This window comes from Manduca sexta, chromosome 1, assembly GCF_014839805.1.
Source record: "Manduca sexta isolate Smith_Timp_Sample1 chromosome 1, JHU_Msex_v1.0, whole genome shotgun sequence".
NCBI lineage: Eukaryota > Metazoa > Arthropoda > Insecta > Lepidoptera > Sphingidae > Manduca > Manduca sexta.
The window spans coordinates 1,562,555-1,583,043 of NC_051115.1; the positions used below are offsets into that span (position 1 = coordinate 1,562,555).

Sequence of the window (20,489 nt, forward strand, 5' to 3'; positions counted from 1 at the left end):
AATATGTGCGCCATTACCTTTTTATTATCAAACTAGCTTCCGCACGCGGCTTTATCCGCATAAAATAGTGTTTCAAAATAAAAGTCCAGCTATATATTTTCCCAGGACCTCAAATAATCTCCATATTTCCCCACCGAGGTAATTCTTGTGCGCTCTGTCTCCACAACCAATGCACGCCCATGCACGGATATCATATCACGGCCCTAGGCACATAGTTATATGTTTATACCTCTTGGTTGCCAAGTTCATATTGAGGCCTATAAGGGACCGCGAACATTAACCTTTTTCACTCCGCCCATCCTAAGATGGTCCCTTCTTCCTCAACACCTTCCTAATTTTCTTCTCAAAACTTTCCTCTAGGGCTCTGCAGTCGCTAAGCTGGGGGATTCAGAAATCCCATTCATGGGTTTTTCCCGGATTGATTGCGGGGTCCGAAACCCAAAAAAAAATAAACTATCTCCATACCAAATTTCATCTAAATCCATTGGGTAGTTTTTGAGTTTATCACGTTTAGACAATTAGACCGATGTGACGGAGGACTTTGTTTTAAAAAATTTGTTTTTATCTTTTTAAGAGGAACAATTCCGCCATACATGTTTGTTGCGTAACATTATCCGTTTACGCAGCGCACGCAACGGAAGCTCTCAAAAGGAAAGCTCCTATTGATCATAGCGTGATGTTATATAGCCTATAACCTTCCTCAATAAATGGGCTATCTAACACTAAAATAATTTTTCAGTTCGGACCGGTAGTTCCCGAGATTAACGCGTTCAAACAAACAAACTTTTCAGCTTTATATATTAAGTATAGATTAAGAAATATTGCCGCTAAACGCATATGCAAGTTCTTACGCAATATATTGCTGCGAGCACTTGCTAGTCTAAATTTTTAGTAAGGTTAGCTTTCTTATACCCTACTCCACTGATTCCCAAAGTGGTCCAGGTGGACCCTCATGATCCACAGGAGACTTGACAAGGGTCTATATTGGCGTGAACAAAAAATTGATGTCCATAATTCGTAAGCGGGGGTCCACGAAAATGTATCTGGTTTGATAGTAAAGTACTAAATGTAGGCTTGACTTCACCTATCAATGTAGGTAGATAATATTGATAGGGGTCGTAAGGCACGGTGATACCAATATAACTGTACAGACGCCTCCCACGATGGCTGAACGGTAATTATAATGCGCTTTGCAAAACCAAAAAAAAAATCCATCGGAACCATCAAAATTTTGAAAGGGGTCTATGAGAAAAAAAGTTTGAGAACTACTGCCCTAGTAGCTTGTCTAATGTCTCTGTACTTTGACAAATCCCCTCATCCACTAATGTCTATGTACTAACCTAAGATGTTTTTATTACATAGATACGTTGTCCGAGCTCAATACTGGCAAGACGAAAGTAAGGTAATTGCCCGACTTGACGGCCAATGAGCGTGCACTAACGTTGTTACGTAACTGTCGATGTATATATATCCTTTTCTAACGAATGTATGCTGCATCTTTTTATTCCTTGTTTTAGCTAATTTGTAATTATATGTACAGGTACGTGACTATAGCAAATAGTGCGCCGTTTTTATGTGCCATTTTGTTAGTGTATGACCCGTCTATTTGTAAAACGTCATTGGGGTCTATGAGAAAAAAAGGTTGAGAATTATTTCCCTAATCACTTGTCTAATGTCTCTATACTTTGACAAATCCCCTCATCCACTAATGTCTATGCACTTTGTATTTTTTTTTATTGGTGGGAATTCCCTCCATAATTACATTATAATCCGCCATAATGGTTTTTCCAGTGATTTATGACATTATAATTTATTAATCGTTATTTATTTAGCCCTACAAACAATAATTAGGCCGTCATTAAAAATATCACGGCAATTATTGTTTCTAGGTAAATACTGGTGGTGGGTCTCATATGTTCGCCTAGGTACTTACCACCGCAATGTCTGACGGTTTTTGACAATGACGTTTTACAAATAGACGCGTCATACACTAACAAAATGGCACATAAAAACGGCGCACTATTTGCTATAGTCACGTACCTGTACATATAATTACAAATTGGCTCGAAGAAGGAATAAAAAGATGCAGCACACATTTGTTAGAAAAGGATATATACATCGACAGTTACGTAACAACGTTAGTGCCGCACGCTCATTGGCCGTCAAGTCGGGCAATTACCTTACTTTCGTCTTACCAGTATTGAGCTCGGACAACGTATCTATGTAATAAAAACATCTTAGGTTTTTGAACTGTTATTTACAGGTTGCAGCCGGACACATTTTCAAAGTATTCCGATATAACAAGGTTCTCCTTACTTTTATACTATAATAGTCATATTACGCAAGATGGCGGACGGTAGTTCTAATTTTGTTCACATTCGATAACCTCTATTTACCGTAGCTGTTGTACTAAGCTGATTTAGGCTTTACATGCATTCCAAATCTATTGAACTTGTAGCCAATGTGTACTTTAATATGCTTATAAAAAAGTTTCAGAATAAATACGCAAAAGATGTAATTGTATGTTAATTTTCTTGTAAATTTTTAAATTGATATAAAATGTAGATTTCTTTGTTTATGGTTAGGTAAATTACCATTGAGTAAAGGGAGTGTCCACCCATAGTGAGTAGCAACGCTTGCATAAGTATCGATTATTTTAATCGATAAAAAAAATTAAACCAAGAAAAATATAACATTCTTTAATTTTATTTGTATATAATAACAAAAATAAACATTTATCTATTTATTCATATCATTAATACTTATTTATACATAGTGTATTACAGTTAAATATATAATTTGATATGTAATAATATTGATTTCAATTAATTTTATGCTAACCATACAATGCGAGAATACAATTAAAGATTTATTAAAAGTAACTTTATGATAATTATTATAAAATAATCGTTAATTTTAACATCGATGTGAACTGTTTAATCATTTCGATTCTAATTAGTGTTCAAACTTCAAACCCCAACACTATATAAATCAGTCGACAGTCGCGACAATCGGTCATTGTTTGAAAAATCTTCGAGTTCGATGAGATTTAACTGCTGGTGTTATTATGAACACAAAAGTGTTCGCAAATATTTAATTTCGATATATATTTAGTTTCTTTTCGAATTAAATTTACGGTGTGTAAGTGCAGTTTAACGTTTCGAAGTGTGCGGGCAAGATCAGAATTGGAGTTGCAGTTTGCAGTATCGATCGATATTCTCAGGTATGTAACAAAGGTTTCTCATATAAGTGGAGTTTTAAAGAGAATCATTAAAAATTATTAATAATTGTTTCTGAAATACAAAACAATAAATAATTCTGATTGAATGCAATATTTATAAACATAAATGGCTTTGTAGATTATCTGCCTGAATGACCTTGGCATTTTTAAAATTATGATTGTTCAAGAAATAATAATTTCACATACTTCAACATGAAGAGGGGATTTTTAGGTATACAATGTTGCCAGTAATATATATTTTGTAAAATGTAATTTTGTTTTTTATTCATATATAAATATTCAATAAATAGTATGTATTTAAAAAAGGTTTCAATCCTTAAAAAATACTGTTTAGATTTTTTAAAAAAATGGTAATTATTTTATTTCCATTAATTTTAGTATATAATTTACTACAAAGGTAGCATGCAATCAATTGGCTTTAGGAGTTAACATAAGATTTTATTTTGAAGCTATTTTATTATAAAAATATATATTATGTTATTTGTTAACCATTTCCATATATTTACTATATCAGTTTTTCAATCTCATATGCGGCCATTTTGTCTAAAATTCTTATTGGAAAACACAGTAAAATATTATGAAATCCTTTGTGAGATATCATTATATGCTATTGCACAGGGATAGGCCACATATGATGTGCCATGCCCACTGTCACACATTCCATTGATTTGCCATTCCTATTGCATATTTTGTAAAAAAACAATTTTTTTTTCGTCTGCTATGTATGGAAGTTTTTTTATTTTGGAATATTTATGGAAGTTTCTATAAAATATACCTTCTTAACAAAACGAAAATAATTGTCGCTTAGATATGATTGCCTTTGAAGTGTTGATATATTTATCAAAAATATTTGTAATCCAAAATTGAATGGAAAAAGAATTTCCAATATCCACCCAATAAATAAATTATAAAGCTTTGCAATTTACTGGAAGCAGGACCTTTCAGTCAAAAGTAAAAGCAAACTGACTTCCATGCTGATACTACGCACAAAAACCCAAAATCACTTTGCCCAATTTAAAACGAGACCTCAGTGCGATAGGTCTACCAACAGGTGTGGGCTAGGCGTGGGCCCTTGTCAAATCTATATGCTTTTCTATATTTATATTTTTTCACCATCATAAATAGGTATGTTGTGTCAAAGTCATTGGTAAGATTAATTTATTGGGTAGATCTTGAGAATGAAAGTAGAGGTGCCTTGCTGATGCGACTTCTCCTAAATCTATATTAGTCCACACTACTCCACTGCCTATCATACAATCTGTTAATGAAGTGATAGTTACAGTAATTATTAGTGATGGTAGTTTAGTTATGGAGTGCTGAGACAGTCACAGGTTCATAATTATATTATTATTTTTGCAGCTGTACTAATATATAAATTTGCATGCTGTGGTCTCTTATAATTGAAGAGGCACGTCACATTGTTAATTGTACAAATACTACGACATTGTATTTATTATATGCCTTGTATCCTTCGTTGGAGGTCCTTAAATAAATAAATAACCTACACACCTTGGAGATTTCTAAGTTTATTTTTTAATTTTATATGAGCATAGTGGCTTCACTGCACCTGATGGTAAGTGGAATAGGGTGTAAAAGTGATGTATTAGTTTTTGAATAACCTTAATAATATAATATTAGCCCTGTATTATATACTGTCCTACTGCACGGCCCTCCTGTAGTAGTGACAGGGTTTAGCCCTTACTCCACCACACTGTAGTGTGAACAGACTTCTTACACCTTCAAAATTGCTATAGAGAACTTCTCAGGTATGCTGGTTTCCTCACGATGTTTTCCTCCACCGTTAAAGCAAGCGATAATTCACAAATACACACATAACTACAAAAGCCAGAGGTGCATGCCCTTGGTATTTGAACCTGCAGATATTCGTCTCGGCAGTCTGTTCCACACCCAACTAAGCTATCGTTGGTTTCTTTTACAAAAATAGAATAAGAGTGTTTACTTTCCTTTAGACAAACCAAAAGCATTTTTTTTAGTTAAACCAAACATGTATGGGTGATTTAAAGTTTTGAATTTGTTCAGCTATTTTTGTGGTTGAGTGTACATCATAGTTTACTGATTACTAACGACAGTCAAGTGTTTCAAGTTAGGAAAAATACAAGTGGTATAAGTGTTTTGTATTATACAGGGTAATTTTGTCATTGCGTTACTAAATGAAACCACCTACTTATCTACTTAGAAATAACACTTTATAATGAGTTACTTGAGTTGTAGATGTAAAAGAAAAAAAGTGTACGTTTCGAACAAAATAAATATTAATAAAAAGTAATTTTAATTTTACGCGCCCTAATACCACTACTGCTCCTCTAAGAGAATTCGTCGCACCGGCAGCATCATACTTTCAGTCAGAAATACACTCTCACACGCCATATTCGCATTAAACTACAAAATGAAAAAAAAATCAGAAACCAGGATTTTTGGTGAAAATATAAGTTATTAATGGATGATTTTTGGCACAATGTCAGCAAAGGTGAAGACGAGTATGTGGTTTCATTTAGTAAAGCAATATCAAAATGACCCTGTATGTAAAGATAAAATCTAATTCGATCGACCATAGTTTGAGAAATGCTGATGCGAATTATTTGAACCAACGCGACATTTGAAACCAAAGTTTATCGTAATGTTTTGTTTGCTGCGTAGGAGTATTAATTTAATTGTGATTTATAATGTTACTTAGCTGTGTTAGTTCTATGTTTGTTGGTGGTAGGATATATATTATATCCGCCCGGATAGCGACCATACACAAGGTGTTAAAACCCGCCAAAATGGCCCATCAGACGCAGGACCAACGGCTTTACGTGCTTTCCGAGGGACGGTGATATCACACCACCAACTTCGCGAGCCCGAGCTGCGACTCAGTAATTTTTGAAATGTAAAAACCCAGTTACTATTGAATGTGCAATTTAGAAAAGGATACATTTTTGGAAATGTCAAAAATTCGGGAAATGGAATACTTAAACTTATTATTTTCTAAAGTAACGAAAAAAAAAATTTTTTCGGTTTTACAATTTGGGTTCAATTATCAATAAAAAAAATACAGAATATTTGTTATTATATATACATTTCTAGATATTTTATATTTATGAAATTTGCCCTAGAAATTGCTTATTCAATTATTTGGCCCGACTCGGGATTAGCTCCGAATTCGTACTTGTCCAAACGCATTAAAACTACACCAACGATAGTAAACCTACATTAATTTGTTTCAGCGATGGACGTAAACACATTGAGAGATCTATTACAACTATTACCGGACACTATGTGCGTTAATAAATCGTTACTAAAGCCATATTTTGGTGATAAACCACCGGAATATTCCTTTATAATCAACAATTCCTCATTTTACGACCATGTCGGGAAGCATGAGGATACTGACTCAGTCATTTTCGAAGTTTTCAAAGAAGAAAGGGGCTTGGACAAAGCTGATGTTGTCGAAATCGATGAGAAGGATGGTGCTGAAGGTGTTGCAATTGGTGAAGAGACAGGTATGTTAACGGTGATGTGTTTTTTATTGCTTTGAATGACGAGACGAGCTTGCCGTTTGCTTGACAGTAAGCTATACGACCGCCTATAAACAGAAGAACATCCAACACCTTGAATTATTAAATAGTTTTTGGTATTCCACTGCACTCACCATCCTGAGACATATGTTAAGTCTTATTATGTCCAGTTACACTGGCTACAAAGTCCTTCAAACTTGTCTTTCAGAAAACGCCTCATCAAAACCAGAGCTTGATGTAGTAAAAGCTGAAGGTGGCGTGATAGTAAATTCGAAGACCTATTTGAAAGACCAGAACTGGAATACAATACTATCTATTGATGGGTTGTACCAATGCTGTGTGTGCGATAAAATGATGACTCCTGACGGCGTGGACCCGCATATGTCTACAAATACACATCAAACCAATTGGGATAGGTGCAGTCCGCTCCCGGAGTACGAAGTTAGCGTTGTTAGAAAGGTAAATTGCATGGATATTATGTCTTATAAAAATTTCGCATAGCGTAACAAATTCTATCGATCAGCTGTAAGTCAAGTCGCCATCTTGCCTCAAGGTTTGAACTAGAAAACCGGTAATGTTTTGACAGCTATTTAAGCAAGTCTTGATCACTAACCCTCGTGTTCATAGACGTTTCTTATCCAACGACGGAGCGAAGCTGTGATAACAAGTCTGTTTCTCAGTGCTGACGGCATGGCAGTCTTCGCAGTGCGTAGACATAGACATAGGTCTGTTGTGATTGGTTAATATTGAGATACAACTTGAATCTAGTTGGCTGTCAGATAAACAAAGCTAAACAAAAGCAAGCTGTCTGATAAACAAAGCTGAGAAACAGACTTGTTATCACAGCAATGTTCCATCCTTAGATAAAAAACGTCTATAAATAACGGAAACGGAAAGTCTTTACGCCTCATTTGGATAGAGCATTTTCGCTAGTAGAAATTGTATTTATTACTTAAACGAACTTATTGTTATACCTTACAAATACATGTGCATTTCATACATGTCCCCACACGTGCTTATTGTTGTTTTATTTTTTTTTATTTTTTGTTTGCAGATAGAATATTATTATCATTGTGGTGTGTGCAACCTTTTAACCATACACATAAGCGATCATATAAACACGGAAACACATAAGCAAAGTCTCATGCATGCTGTCAATAAAGCGTTAGCGATTATTAATAAAAATCTAGATAATGTAGAAAGTGCAAACGATGAAACTAAAGCAGAAGTTATTAACGGACCAGTTGATACTGCAGCAGTTATTGCAAACGAAACTGATCGTATTAATGCACCAATCAATAGTTCAGTTGACAATAAAATTATAAACAAAACAAATAAAGATAGTCCAGTAAAAATGAATAGTCCAAATAAAATTAGAAATTTGGCTGTTCCCTCTCCAGATAGTACCAAGAGTCAAAATAATAAAACATCTAAAAAACCATTCCCAAATTTGAGTCCCGTTAAGAGAAATGTCCCGGTGAAGGCTTTTAAACTCACACCCGATGCATTCCCAAATCTAAGATCTAATGGAATTACTATGAATCCAATTACCAATTCAGCTGAAAATCCAGAGTCTAAAAGCGACACTGACCTAAATCCAAATTCAAATTTGACCGAAAACTCAGCATCCAAAACTACGTCTGATGTTGAGCAAAATGCGTCTAAATTGCTTGACAATAAAGTCGACAATCAAAACACATTTTCGTACGCATCAGCGGCGAAGAAAGTTGTAAATCAAAACCCAGAATTCGTGTACCACGAATATAAAGATAGGACTGTGAAAGCTAAATACGATTCCTGGCATATGTTATTGAAAAGGAGAAATAAAACGTTTTATTGCATGGCGTGTACTGAGACGAATATTAATGACAAAATGCAGCACTGTTCCTCCACCAAGCATTTACAGAATTTGGATAAATGTACGATCGTTAATGCTTATGAGGATTTTTTTATTAGAAAGGTATGTTTTTTTTTTTTTTTTATTATTTTTTTTATTTTTTTTTTTTTCCAACAATTCAATTGTTATTATTAAAAATCTATCGAATTGGTAAATCACACTTATTTGCAGGTTGGTGATAAATTTTTCCATTGCGGCCACTGCAACAACCTTCAATATCCACCCGACATGACTCCTCACATCGCCAAAATGCACCCCAGCAAACAAACTCAGACGGAGGACCCGAAAAAACCCGAACCCGTCCGAATAGAGTACGTAGCGAACGCGAAGAACGTTGACGCTGTCAAACGCAGCGGGACTCCCGAGTCGACGAAGAGCTCGGACTCCGCAAGAACCACAGACTCGACGTTGACAAACCCGAAAAAAAACGCAAATATTTTCACGAGTGAAATAAAAATTTGCCCGTTCGACATGGAGCTGAGTTTGAACGTACTATACTACAATACTGTGTTTATGTACACTGATAAGCTTGTGTGCGCTCTATGTGATTGTTATGTCCAAGAAGATCCTGTGCAACATATCTGTGGGACGCGGCATACGGAGATATTACGCCGAAGTCCATTCATTACCAGCTATAACAACAATCTAATAAGAGAGGTGAGAATACTTATGTTAAAAATATTAAAGTATTGTGTTGACTGAGTTCCAAAATATCAAAGTTTTTTCAGGAATAACTTCCTGACATTTCACTGTATTTATTAAAATGGGATATGTTATGAAATATTTCCAGTTTCATAGGATGTTTTTTTTACTGAATACCGCAAAAAAACAATTTTTTTTTAATTAAAAGTTGAGAAAAAAAATACAAATGTCGGTTACGTTTTGAAGATAAAAAATTTTTTGTTCAAAATGGCGGATAGATCATTAATAATTGCACAATATTGTTTCAGGTAAGAGATAAGTTGCACTGCGCGCTTTGCAATACTTATATATCCCACGAGAACATATTTACGCACATAATGAATCCGCCACACACCTCCTTACTGGCCAGGTCCGTAACTCTTGCGCAAATGAGGAACACCCCACAAATGCGTCCTCCTGCCCCACAACCGCGGCTCCCCGGCCCCGTGTTAACATACACACCCACAGTCCAGGTGCCAAATATGAACACTGTGACTAATGCGATGTGTAGCTGGTGGCAATCTGTGCCTGGGTTTATGAGGAACCATGTGGTACCAATGATGCCATGTAGAGCGCCGATGGTATACCCCGGATCTGTCCCCGGACCAGCGTTCAATCCGTATCCGTACCACCGTTATGCTAGTCCGGTTGTGCCAGTACAAAACGCTGTGGTAGCTGTCAGTACACCAAATGTTCCAAACGCAACAGTTCCGGAAAAGGTGGAGCCTGAAAAACAAACCGTTGAACCGATTGCGAAAGATGATGTATCTGAAAGCGAGGCGAAATCTGACGTCGAAACGTCGAAGGCGAGTCCGAAAAAGAAAGAAAAATGTATTATGAAGACGAAGGATAAACCGAAAAAGTCGGACAATCGTATCGTAAAAGAATCGAAAAAAACGAAAAAGGACTCGCCGGCGAAAAAAAAGTCCGTGATTAACGAAATTAAACGAAGCGTCGATCAGTTAAAGGCCCTCGAAAATAAAAACGACAATGATGTTGAAAACGTTGATGTCAGCAAAGAGTTGGATGGAACGAAAAAAACAAACGTCTTCGGAAACGAAGAGACTTCGCTAATAAAAATAGATAATACGATACGACAACGCAAATCGTTTTCTGAAGTCGCTAAAATGCCGCCGAAGGATGTATCTCTTGCAAAATCTGACGTTACAGCCGTGACCAGGTTACCTTTGGACAAACATAAGATTACTTGGGATGAAAACATGTCTAAAGAGACCACGCCGCCTAAAAGTGACAATTCGTTAAAAATAGTTGACGTATTGATGAACAAAAAGGTCCTTTCTGATGTCAATAAAAAGGATCCTAATACAGCTGTCGCAATGACCAATGAGTGGCCCTTCAAAGAACAAGATACCGATGAAAAATATGACCAAAGTGAATTCAAATTAGTCTCAAAAAAGAAAAACAGCGAGCTTAAAGAAAAGGATACAATTTTGGATAAAACAAAATATACCGAAGACTCCAGCTTGACTATTGTTACAGAAAAATCGAACGAACACAATAAAGATAAGATTGAAATTACTTTGGATGATATAAAACTGGTTTCCGAATTGTACGAACCGGTTGAACAAAATAAGGACACAAACGAAAATAAAAAAGCTAAAGTGAAAGAGGTTACGATGGAAAAGAACAAAGTCACTTTTGACGATAGTAAAAAAAGCCCTCAAAAGGAAAAAGCAAAAACGTCAAAGGAAAATGAACCGAGCAAAAATAACCTCAATGTAGAAGATAATAAGAAAACTAAAGAAGTAAATAAAGACATAGTCAAGGCAAACGAAACGGAGGACCAAAAGAAACCAAAAATAAAAGCGTCCAAAAAAGACAAGGACACAAAACCCGAAACGAAAATGGAATGCGCGGAGTCAATTGACGAACCTGTACCAACCATCCAACCGATCAACACAGACAATAACTCAGATGATTTCGACATGGAAGAGTTAATCTATTTGAATCTCAAAAGCTTTATAGCTAAGATCACTTTTAGCTCGTACAACAGCTTGGTCCCAGTCGGCGATGGGACCAGATATTGCTTTGTCTGTTGGGAACAAGTGTTTGCCGATTTGAATAAACATGTTGAAAGCAATAAGCATTTGGAAAACATGAAGAGTAGCAAATACATGGATCATTATAACGACAATATGATTAGATGGGTAAGTTGTTTACATATTACGCATGTAGCCTTTAAGGATAGCCTAGGTGGGAGTGGAACGGACTGCCGACACGTATGTCCGCAGGTCCAAAACCCACTCATCTCTGACTTTTCTAAAGTTATGTGGGTACTTGTGAATTATCGCTTGCTTTAACGGTGAAGGAAAACATCGTGACGAAACCTGCACACCTGAGAAGTTCTATATAGGAATTTCGAAGGAGTGTGAAGTCTACCAATCCGCTCTAGGCTAGCGTGGTGGACTAAGAGCCTAACCCATCTCAGTAGTAGAGGAGCCCCGTGCTCAGCAGTGGGCAAGTATATAATACAGGGCTGATATTATATAAATGGAAGCAACATGTGTTCAACCCATGAGTTCTATAGGCTAAATTTTATCCCGGATTTTTATACGCGGACGAGGCTGCAGGCAAAAGCTATTTTTTTAATAAAATAAAAAATAATTAAATAGTGTTTTTTTATATTTATTTTTTTTTTCAGAAAAACTCAACCCACCACTGCAGTGTTTGCAACGTGATCATAACCGGTAGCCTGCAAACGCATCTAAGCTGGCAACACCACGCGGCAACCCTTTTAGAAACCAAAAAAACCGTCAGGCAACTAACTAAAGATATGAAAAAAACAAATTACAGGCAATTCAGAGCTGTCACTACAAAGAAAAACTACACCTGCGCGAACCAGGTCAAATTTAAAAAAAGTATTTGTGATAATAATTTTTTTTAGCTTCTTCCTAACGTGGATGCGCCTAGACTGGCGAAAAAAAATAAGCCACGTTACACTCGGACTGATCATTGTGTTTTTTTATATATATTACGTGCGGTGAATGGTGTTTTTCGTTTTTTTTTCAATCCGATCGATTTTTTTATGTTTTTTATCATCACCGCGTTGCTGAGGATCTTGTTCTGTTTCATTCTAATGATGTGCATATTATTGTTTTGGAATCGTTTGTAATGTAAGCAAGTATTTTATTTATTTACATATAGTCTACTTTAGTTGTTTTACGAATATGTGCACTGGATATAATAGTTATAAGAACGAATATTCCTTGTAGTTATACACTTGTGTTAAACTAGAATCTTCCAATATGTTTATGTAAACCTATCATATAGTATTTTAGAAATTTTGATAATAAAATATCTATTAGAAATAATAATATTAAAATATATTCCTTTTAGAAAGTTTTTAAATAAATATCATGTAAGTACTAAATAATTATAAAATTTTTTGATATCTGTAGTATTAGTATTTAAACTATAAAACCTAGATTTACTTTATGCAAATGCTACGCGATTTTTGAGTAATATTTATAACCTAGAATATTAAGCGAAATTAAATTTTGACATATTTTAATTAGGGTAAGAATCAATGATACTGTTTTTGCCTGCGACTTCGCGTGAAAAAGTTTTTCTGACACAAATAATTTTCCGAGATAAGTAGCCTATAGCACTCAGTATTGTAACTTCCTATTAGTAAAAAAAATTTACATTTTTTCTTTATAGATTTTACATTGATTCTACTTTACAAGTAAATTTATTGACTCGGTGGCGTGGTACTTCGCTCTGAGGTCTAAGGTTCAAATTCCCGTCAAATATTGAGTATTTTTGTTGAGTTAGCTCGGAGTCTAGAATTTATGTAATATAGAGGCTTGCACTTGCGACGTAACACAGGGCGAAAAGGTACACTGTTTCCATCCATTCTTACCCCTTTAGGTATAAACGTGCAATGTTATTCTTTGTAAAAGCTCCACTAAATACAATGGTTTCTCTTATTGTCAGCCCAAGATGGCGCTGACATTTTCAACTGTCAAAATGTCGTTTGACATCATTGAGATTATCACAATTTTTAAAACTATTACGTAGCTTTTAGTTTATAAATTATGTTGAATTTTTTATGTATATTGCAAGGGACTATTAAAAAATAAGCATTTAAATTATTAATATCGTCGGGTAAAGGCTAAGTGACTTAAACGACATTTTTCTCGAAAAAAAATATGTAATTAGTTTAAAAAAAAAACAGAACAACGTGCTGATTTTAATTATGTCTGAAAAAGTTAGTTTCGGAAAAAAAATCGCTTAAGTAAATTAGCTTTTCAACCACCGATATATAGATTGTTGTGTTTAGTTTGTACGCGCGAATTGATTTTATAACATGCTAAGGCCCCAGTCAACGTATTTTTAAGAACCACTATGAAAGTTTCATATTTTTTATTTTATTTGTGATAATATATAAATGTTACAATATAGATAGTACATAATATTAGTCGTAGGTTGATTTTAAATGTTTTCTCAGCGATAACTACGATTGCGCGTCGCTTATAACAATGCTGTTTTTTGCGGCCTATATAACCTTTTATTTATAATAAACAATAAGTTTAATAATAAAGAAATAATTAAATTTAATGGTTAGGTTTAATGGAGATTGAAAGTCCCTTGCAATTGATATTTCTTCTTATAAGTTTGTATATAAGGTTAAAAACTGAAATAGTATTCAACGAAAAAATTAAATAAACGAAAATCTTCTTTAAAAGATTGAATGAAAAAATAATTTAAAGAACAGCTGTTACCTATTGACTATTAACGAAGATAATATTATAATATTTTATTTGCATTGAATGTAGGTACAAAAAGACGCTAATATACCGTATAATGACGCTGAAAGGCAGTCATATCTATGCGACAAATATACCGAAAATGAATTATATAAATATTTACAATCGCCAAATTTTTCTGCGTCATTTGATTTAGGTTTTGTAGGTCTAAGACAATTTTAAATCCATTAGTCTATATATTTATAAAAAAGGTTCAATTGTTGTGAATTTTCATATTAAAATCAAAACTTTAAAGCACGTTACTCAAAAATTTATTGATTGTCGCTTAGATATGATTGCCTGTCAAGCGTCGATAAGTTCCGATACATTCTACCAGATGGCGTTCAAAAATAAAGCTTGGAAATTGATAAGTATTTATAAACTAACGGCCTGACAGGCGTTGTCCTGCCTTAAAAAAAGCACATAAACTAGAACCCGAGTATAGCGCGCGTACCTGGTCCAATTATGAATCTACAACATCCAGGGACCCACCCGAACACACGTAAATATAAAAAAATACATTCTGCTAACTTCACATATATTTTTTTTATTGTTTTGTATGACAAGACGAGCTTACCGTTCGCCTGATGGTAAGCGATACGATCCATAAACAGTAGAAACACCATCCAACACCTTGAATTACAAAGTATTGTTTGCTATACCACTGCGCTCGTTATCCTGAGACATGAGTTGTTAGTCTTATGTCCAGTAGTTATCATCAAACGCGGAAACTGTCAAAACACAGAAGTTAAAATCGTTGTTAATTTTTCTAATGTTCGGCTCAACTTCCTTAATTGTTTCTTTCATAAGAACCTGCTGACAATAATTAACACAACCAAAAAGAATTAGCGAAATTGTTCCATCAGTTCACGCGTGATGCGATGACCAAGGGAAATAGAAATTCATTTTTATATATATGAAATATCAGTGTTTAAAAGTAATAAGGAAAAACAGGCTAAGGGCCCGTGTCATACATTTCGTTTTTTTGACAGTTGTATTAAACGGCTAATGTAGATACTTGTTTTCTTATTTGGGAGCATAGATTCGTGTGACGTTTGTATTTGGTCGGGTTATGTATGTGACGAGCGTTTACTCGAGTTTAAAACAGGTCCTAAATAATTTTCTATTTTATTAGAGATACTATGAGATAATACATACAGTACATTTTTTAATACGTATGTTTACCTTTTGAAGGTATTTACAACTTACAGTGGGGTAGTTTCCTACATTTGATTTAGTTTATTGTAAATCAGGAATCAGCATCAAAATTGGTTGAAAAATAAAGCAACTATTCATATTTGAAATATTATTATCAGCAAAAGTGGGGTTATCGCGCTGTCCTTTTCGCACTCACGCTGCGTCATGGCCGATGGCCCTGAGTGACATCATATTTCACTATAACTGTAATTTGACAGCTTCCCTTTCCACCAAATTTCAAAGCTTCATAACTTTTTTATTATTGCGTTGATTTTGAAAATTCTTCCGATAGATTTTGCATGAAATACATTTTTGATAAACGTATTTAAAGAAAGTCAACTACCCTTTGTTGACAGTAACAATCAAAGTAAAAGTATTAGTCAAATATATTTCTTTACATGACTGATGCTTTCACTACTCCTGTAAGTATGTGTTGTTAAATTGTTTAATTCTGTATGCAGAGCAGAATTAATGCAATTTTAATAGTAGATAGAGCAAAGGAGATGTCCAAAAATGGTTTTTTATTTACAAAATTCTGAACAAGATAATTTATATCGACGGTTGAAAGGTGTATGCACTTAAGCGAATTTTTTTTTGCGACACTCAGTTTCATACAGATTGGAAATCAGCATTTTTTTTTTGTATTTTTACAAAGTTAAAATTTTTCGAAAAAGAAATGTCGCTTACGACTATTAGCCTCTCAACTGTCGATATATATTTAGATATAAGTCTTAAAAACGAGCTTATTGACATTACATTGAAATTATTAAATTAATCAGTTAATTTGAATAACCTTCGTTTTTGAGATTTTTATATTTTTTTTTTACTTTTTTATGGCAATTGTACATTATACCAGTTACAAGTTCGTTTTTTTAAATTAGAAATTACATTTAAAATGAACGCTTTTATTATCCAATAAGTTTGAAGTTGGTTGGAATGTTAGAAATAAAGAACCAGCGCCTCTACAAAAAGCGGACATCTCCTTTTTGATATAAGACTTGTATAAACTTTTAAGTAGTGATAAGAAGTAGGAAGTAGGGTGAATATTTGTTTAGATGTAGTCCTCCTTCACTGAATATATCGAATTTCAATCATTCTATGAATATCAACGGTTGAAGACTAATTAACTAAGCGACATTTTTTCGAAATTTTATAACTAGGTTAAAAAAACATAGAAAAAAGTGCCGATTTTAAATATGTATGAAACTTAGTACTATAAAACTCACTATTGATACTGACTTTTTATATATTAGATAGTTGTATGTATTTTTAATACGATTATTACATACAGCTCAATAAAAGTGTAGTTTATTTGAATAGCGCCACCTGGCGAAAAAAATTGTATTTGAAAAAAAAAATGTAATTCGTCGTAAAATAATGTCGCTTAGTCAATTAGCGTTTCAACAGTTTATGTGGTTTGTATATGCGTTTAGTAACAAAATTAAACTGTGTGGCCAAATTGAGCTTATAATTAGGGAGGTATACGCTACCATGTACTATCAATATAAATTCAATAAGATTATTTTATATTCGTATATTGACAAAGGTGACTAGACTGGAGTATTTGCTAGAGCATTAGAAAGTAATGTAATTTTTATTGCTTTGAATGACGAGACGAGCTTGCCGTTCGCCTGATGGTAAGCGACATGACCGTCCATAAACAGTAGAAACACCAACACTTTGAATTACAATTGTTAGGTATTCCACTGCGCTCGCCATTCTGACACATGAGATTTTAATTTTATTATGTCCAGTAGTTACACTGGATATAATTCTTACGAATGGTCTTCAATGCTAATCAGAATTTTTCTGGATTTCTTTCCTTTGTGTACATCGTACGTCGTACGTGCTCGAACCTTTGTTCGATATAATGTTACACCAATTTGATTGGTTTTTGATTCAGGTTGTAACAAAACATCGATGAATTTAAAAAAAAGCGAATGCTCGATGTTCTGTTACAGGTAAATGCTTTAGTCTGTCACCTTAAGTGATTTAACTGTCATTCTGATAAATTTTGACAGTTAATTCCATTGTACCGTTAAAACTTTTGAGACTCCTGTACGTTTTCGATTTTACCTGTATTTGTGGTGTTTAGATATGATTAATTTGTCAGATCCGTAGATCAAGGCAACTAAAACAGTTTTTTATGTATGAGTATTATTAAAAATAGACTTAATAAATGTAGTATTGTAAAATTATGTCTGCATATCACAAAAAAATTATATGTTATATATTACATACAAATAGATTTATTTTATATGACATTAAGTTTGATACTTTTACATTTAGAAATGTGTTTTCTTATTTGTTATATGTATTTTAATATTTACTAATGAAATGTGCGCTAAGCGACTAATTTTGTTTTACAAATATATATGACTCAGTCAATTTCAGTTATAAATTGTATGCTCAAATATTTAAACACGTGAGCGCACAAACCACTAGTAATAAAACTGTATGGCCGCCATGATTAGTTTTAGAGAGGTACATCTGCACCTACTTAATGATTGTAGTTTGTTACTGACGTGACTTCTTGATAAGTGCACTCAACTATACAATTCAATTTAGTAAAATGACAGCTTTTGGTATTAACCGCGTGTTTTGCGAGGTCTAAACGCCAGTTTTAGTAGATATAATTGGAGATAATAGCATCTCATTTTCACTCTCAAGATATTAAATGAGATACTGTCAAATTAATAATTGTTATTTTAGTAAGAGATTTTATAAATATTGACTTAATATTTAATTGTCTTCGAAACGTAGGGAGAAAATTATGATATAAAAACTGTGATAAAATGAAATCTTCTAAAAATATGGCTTATTGTCCTTGAGAAATGTCTATAGATAGCAACATTCTTGTATCAGAGGCTATGGATTTTAATTTATAAAAAATTAAATCTTAACTTCCTGTAAAGACTAATAAATTGCAAGCTGTCATTTTACTACTAATTAGGAATGCGTGCGAGATGGGTTAGGTTAGGTTAGGATTGTAAAGAATCGCTACAAAGGGTGCTTAATGAAAAGTGTGTTTATTTAACTGATTTATTTCTTTTTTATATTTATTTAATTGTGTGATATTTTTTGAAATATACGATTTTTTTTAAAATTGATTTTTATTTGATGTTTTTCATTTGACACGGGACAGGATGTTCCTAACAACTAAAAGTCGAGACGAGTTAGTAGCTCGCCTAACTGCCATAACTTAAAATTTAAAAAAGAGATTACAAGTTAGTAATATTCTTTATCAATATCATCTTTTATAGATCTATATATAATGGCCGCCTTCTTTGCAAACTTATCAAAGTATGTTTGAAACGTTTTTGAAGATAGCAAATCTTTTATAGTCGATACAATAGCTTTAGAATTGATTTCGAAGACCAAAGACGGCTTACTGTTTCTAAAATTTATTACTTTTGGCTCTGAAATAAAAAGCATTGTTAAATCTGTTATCTATTACTATTATACAGGGTCATTGTGACATTGCGTTATTAAATGAAGCCACATACTCGTCTTCACTTTTGCTGACATTGTGCCAAAAATCATCCATTAATAACGAATATTTCCACCAAAAATCCTTGTTATAGTTTTCTGATGTTTTGATCATTTTGTAGTTTAATGCGAATATGGCGTGTGCGAGAGTGTATTTCTGACTGAAAGTATGATGCTGCCGCTGTGACGAATTCTCTTAAAGTAGCAGTAGTGGCATTAGGACACGCAAAATTAAAATTACTTTTTATTAATATTTATTTTGTTCGAAACTTTCACTTTTTTATTTTACATCTACGGCTCAAGTAACTTATTGTAAAGTGTTATTTACTATTTTAAGTACATAAGTATGTGGTTTCCTTCAATAACGCAATGACAAATTGATCCTGTATAAAACTGAAGAGTTTGTTTGAACGTGCTAATCTCAGGAACTACTGCTTTAAATTGAAAAAATCTTTTAGTGTTGGATAGCCCATTTATCGAGGAAGACTATAGGCTATATATCATCATGTTATCACCAATAAGAGCAAAGCATCAATAAAAAATGTTACAATACCGGGGAAACGTGGGTTGTTGCGTTGGTTTTGGTTGAGTCTACTTTTATACTTACGAATATACTGATTCTGTGCCCGAAACATAGGCTTGTCTTTTTTAGTAAACTTAAGAATAGTTTTTTCTATACTGGCTACTGTTTTAGCTTCCCGCTCTTTTTCTTTTTTTTCAATAGGTTTTAGGTCAGTATTTTTCGCGCCAAATTTGCTCGCGATTTTGTCGAATTTATCCGACGGTACCACTTTATGTATTAACGCGTCGACGTTTGAATAGTTGTTATCTTGTTTCCTCACTTGAAGAAGAACGTATGATTCAGCCTCTATGAATAAAAGACCTGAAAATATTTTGTATGATGATTCCTTCCTAACCGAATTTCGGCGGCCAATCTCAACGAACATCTGCCACGAAGGAAATATAGTACCGGCCCGCGTGCCGACGAATACGGGAATGGATAGATTGTTTAGTACGCTCATATCTAATCGTTGATGTATCCTCCTCTCCCAGTGACGGTCCTGAGCTTAGGTTCGTAACTCGTTAGTGGGTTGTCCTAATCACTTAATTTTCAAAGGTTGCGAGCGTCTAAAGCGCTCACCTACGTCCGGTGTGTTTGTGTAACCTTTGACAGGCTAACAAACGTATATAATAGATATAATATCAGCCCTGTATTATATACTGTCCCACTGTTGGGCACGGGCCTCTACTACTGAGAGGGATTAGGCCTTAGTGCACCATGCTGGCCTAGTGCGGATTGGTAGACTTCAAACACCCTTGAAAATTCCTATGGAGAATTTCTCAGGTATGCAGGTTTCCTCACGATGTTTTCTTTCACCGTTAAAGCAAGCGGTAACTCACAAAGAATACAGACATATTTTTTTTAGAAAAGTCAGTGGTGTGTGCCCTTGGGATTTGAACCTGCGGTCATTCGTCTCGGCAGTCCGTTCCAAAACCAACCAGGCTGTCGCTGCTTACAAAACAAACAAACGTATGTAATGTTATAAAATATATAAAACATTCTTACCTAATAAAATAAAGGTGTACATATTTACGAATTATGAATAGATTTTTACGAAATGAAAGTAATTATATTTTTTTTATTGCGCTGTAATGCATACACAATTATAATGTAATTTAATTTGTAATTAAACGTG

At 34.0% G+C, this 20,489-nt stretch overlaps 2 protein-coding genes across 2 annotated transcripts; one reads left to right on the forward strand and one right to left on the reverse strand.

The window, feature by feature from the left end:
* The first annotated feature begins 3,000 nt into the window (after positions 1 to 3,000).
* On the forward strand, positions 3,001 to 16,671 carry LOC115455354. Its single transcript, XM_037436328.1, has 7 exons — positions 3,001 to 3,223; positions 6,469 to 6,744; positions 6,968 to 7,218; positions 7,814 to 8,719; positions 8,828 to 9,313; positions 9,607 to 11,505; positions 12,000 to 16,671. The coding sequence occupies exons 2-7, from the start codon at positions 6,471 to 6,473 to the stop codon at positions 12,240 to 12,242; spliced, it is 4,059 nt and encodes a 1,352-aa protein (XP_037292225.1). The 5' UTR covers positions 3,001 to 3,223; positions 6,469 to 6,470; the 3' UTR covers positions 12,243 to 16,671.
* Positions 16,672 to 18,397: 1,726 nt separating this feature from the next.
* Positions 18,398 to 20,443, reverse strand: LOC119188610. Its single transcript, XM_037436344.1, has 3 exons — positions 20,360 to 20,443; positions 19,400 to 19,675; positions 18,398 to 18,722 (listed from the first exon to the last, which is right to left on the reverse strand). The coding sequence occupies exons 1-3, from the start codon at positions 20,379 to 20,381 to the stop codon at positions 18,532 to 18,534; spliced, it is 489 nt and encodes a 162-aa protein (XP_037292241.1). The 5' UTR covers positions 20,382 to 20,443; the 3' UTR covers positions 18,398 to 18,531.
* Positions 20,444 to 20,489: the final 46 nt, after the last annotated feature.

Bases quoted from the DNA above. Each gene is read 5' to 3' on its own strand.
- LOC115455354 (XM_037436328.1), top strand. From the start codon at position 6,471: ATGGACGTAAACACATTGAGAGATCTATTACAACTATTACCGGACACT. The intron at 6,745-6,967 runs GTATGTTAACGG...CTTGTCTTTCAG, and splicing joins TGCAATTGGTGAAGAGACAG to AAAACGCCTCATCAAAACCA. The intron at 9,314-9,606 runs GTGAGAATACTT...ATATTGTTTCAG, and splicing joins ACAACAATCTAATAAGAGAG to GTAAGAGATAAGTTGCACTG.
- LOC119188610 (XM_037436344.1), bottom strand. From the start codon at position 20,381: ATGTACACCTTTATTTTATTAG. The intron at 19,676-20,359 runs GTAAGAATGTTT...AAATATTTTCAG, and splicing joins GTACACCTTTATTTTATTAG to GTCTTTTATTCATAGAGGCT. The intron at 18,723-19,399 runs GTAAGTATAAAA...TTTTTATTTCAG, and splicing joins GGCACAGAATCAGTATATTC to AGCCAAAAGTAATAAATTTT.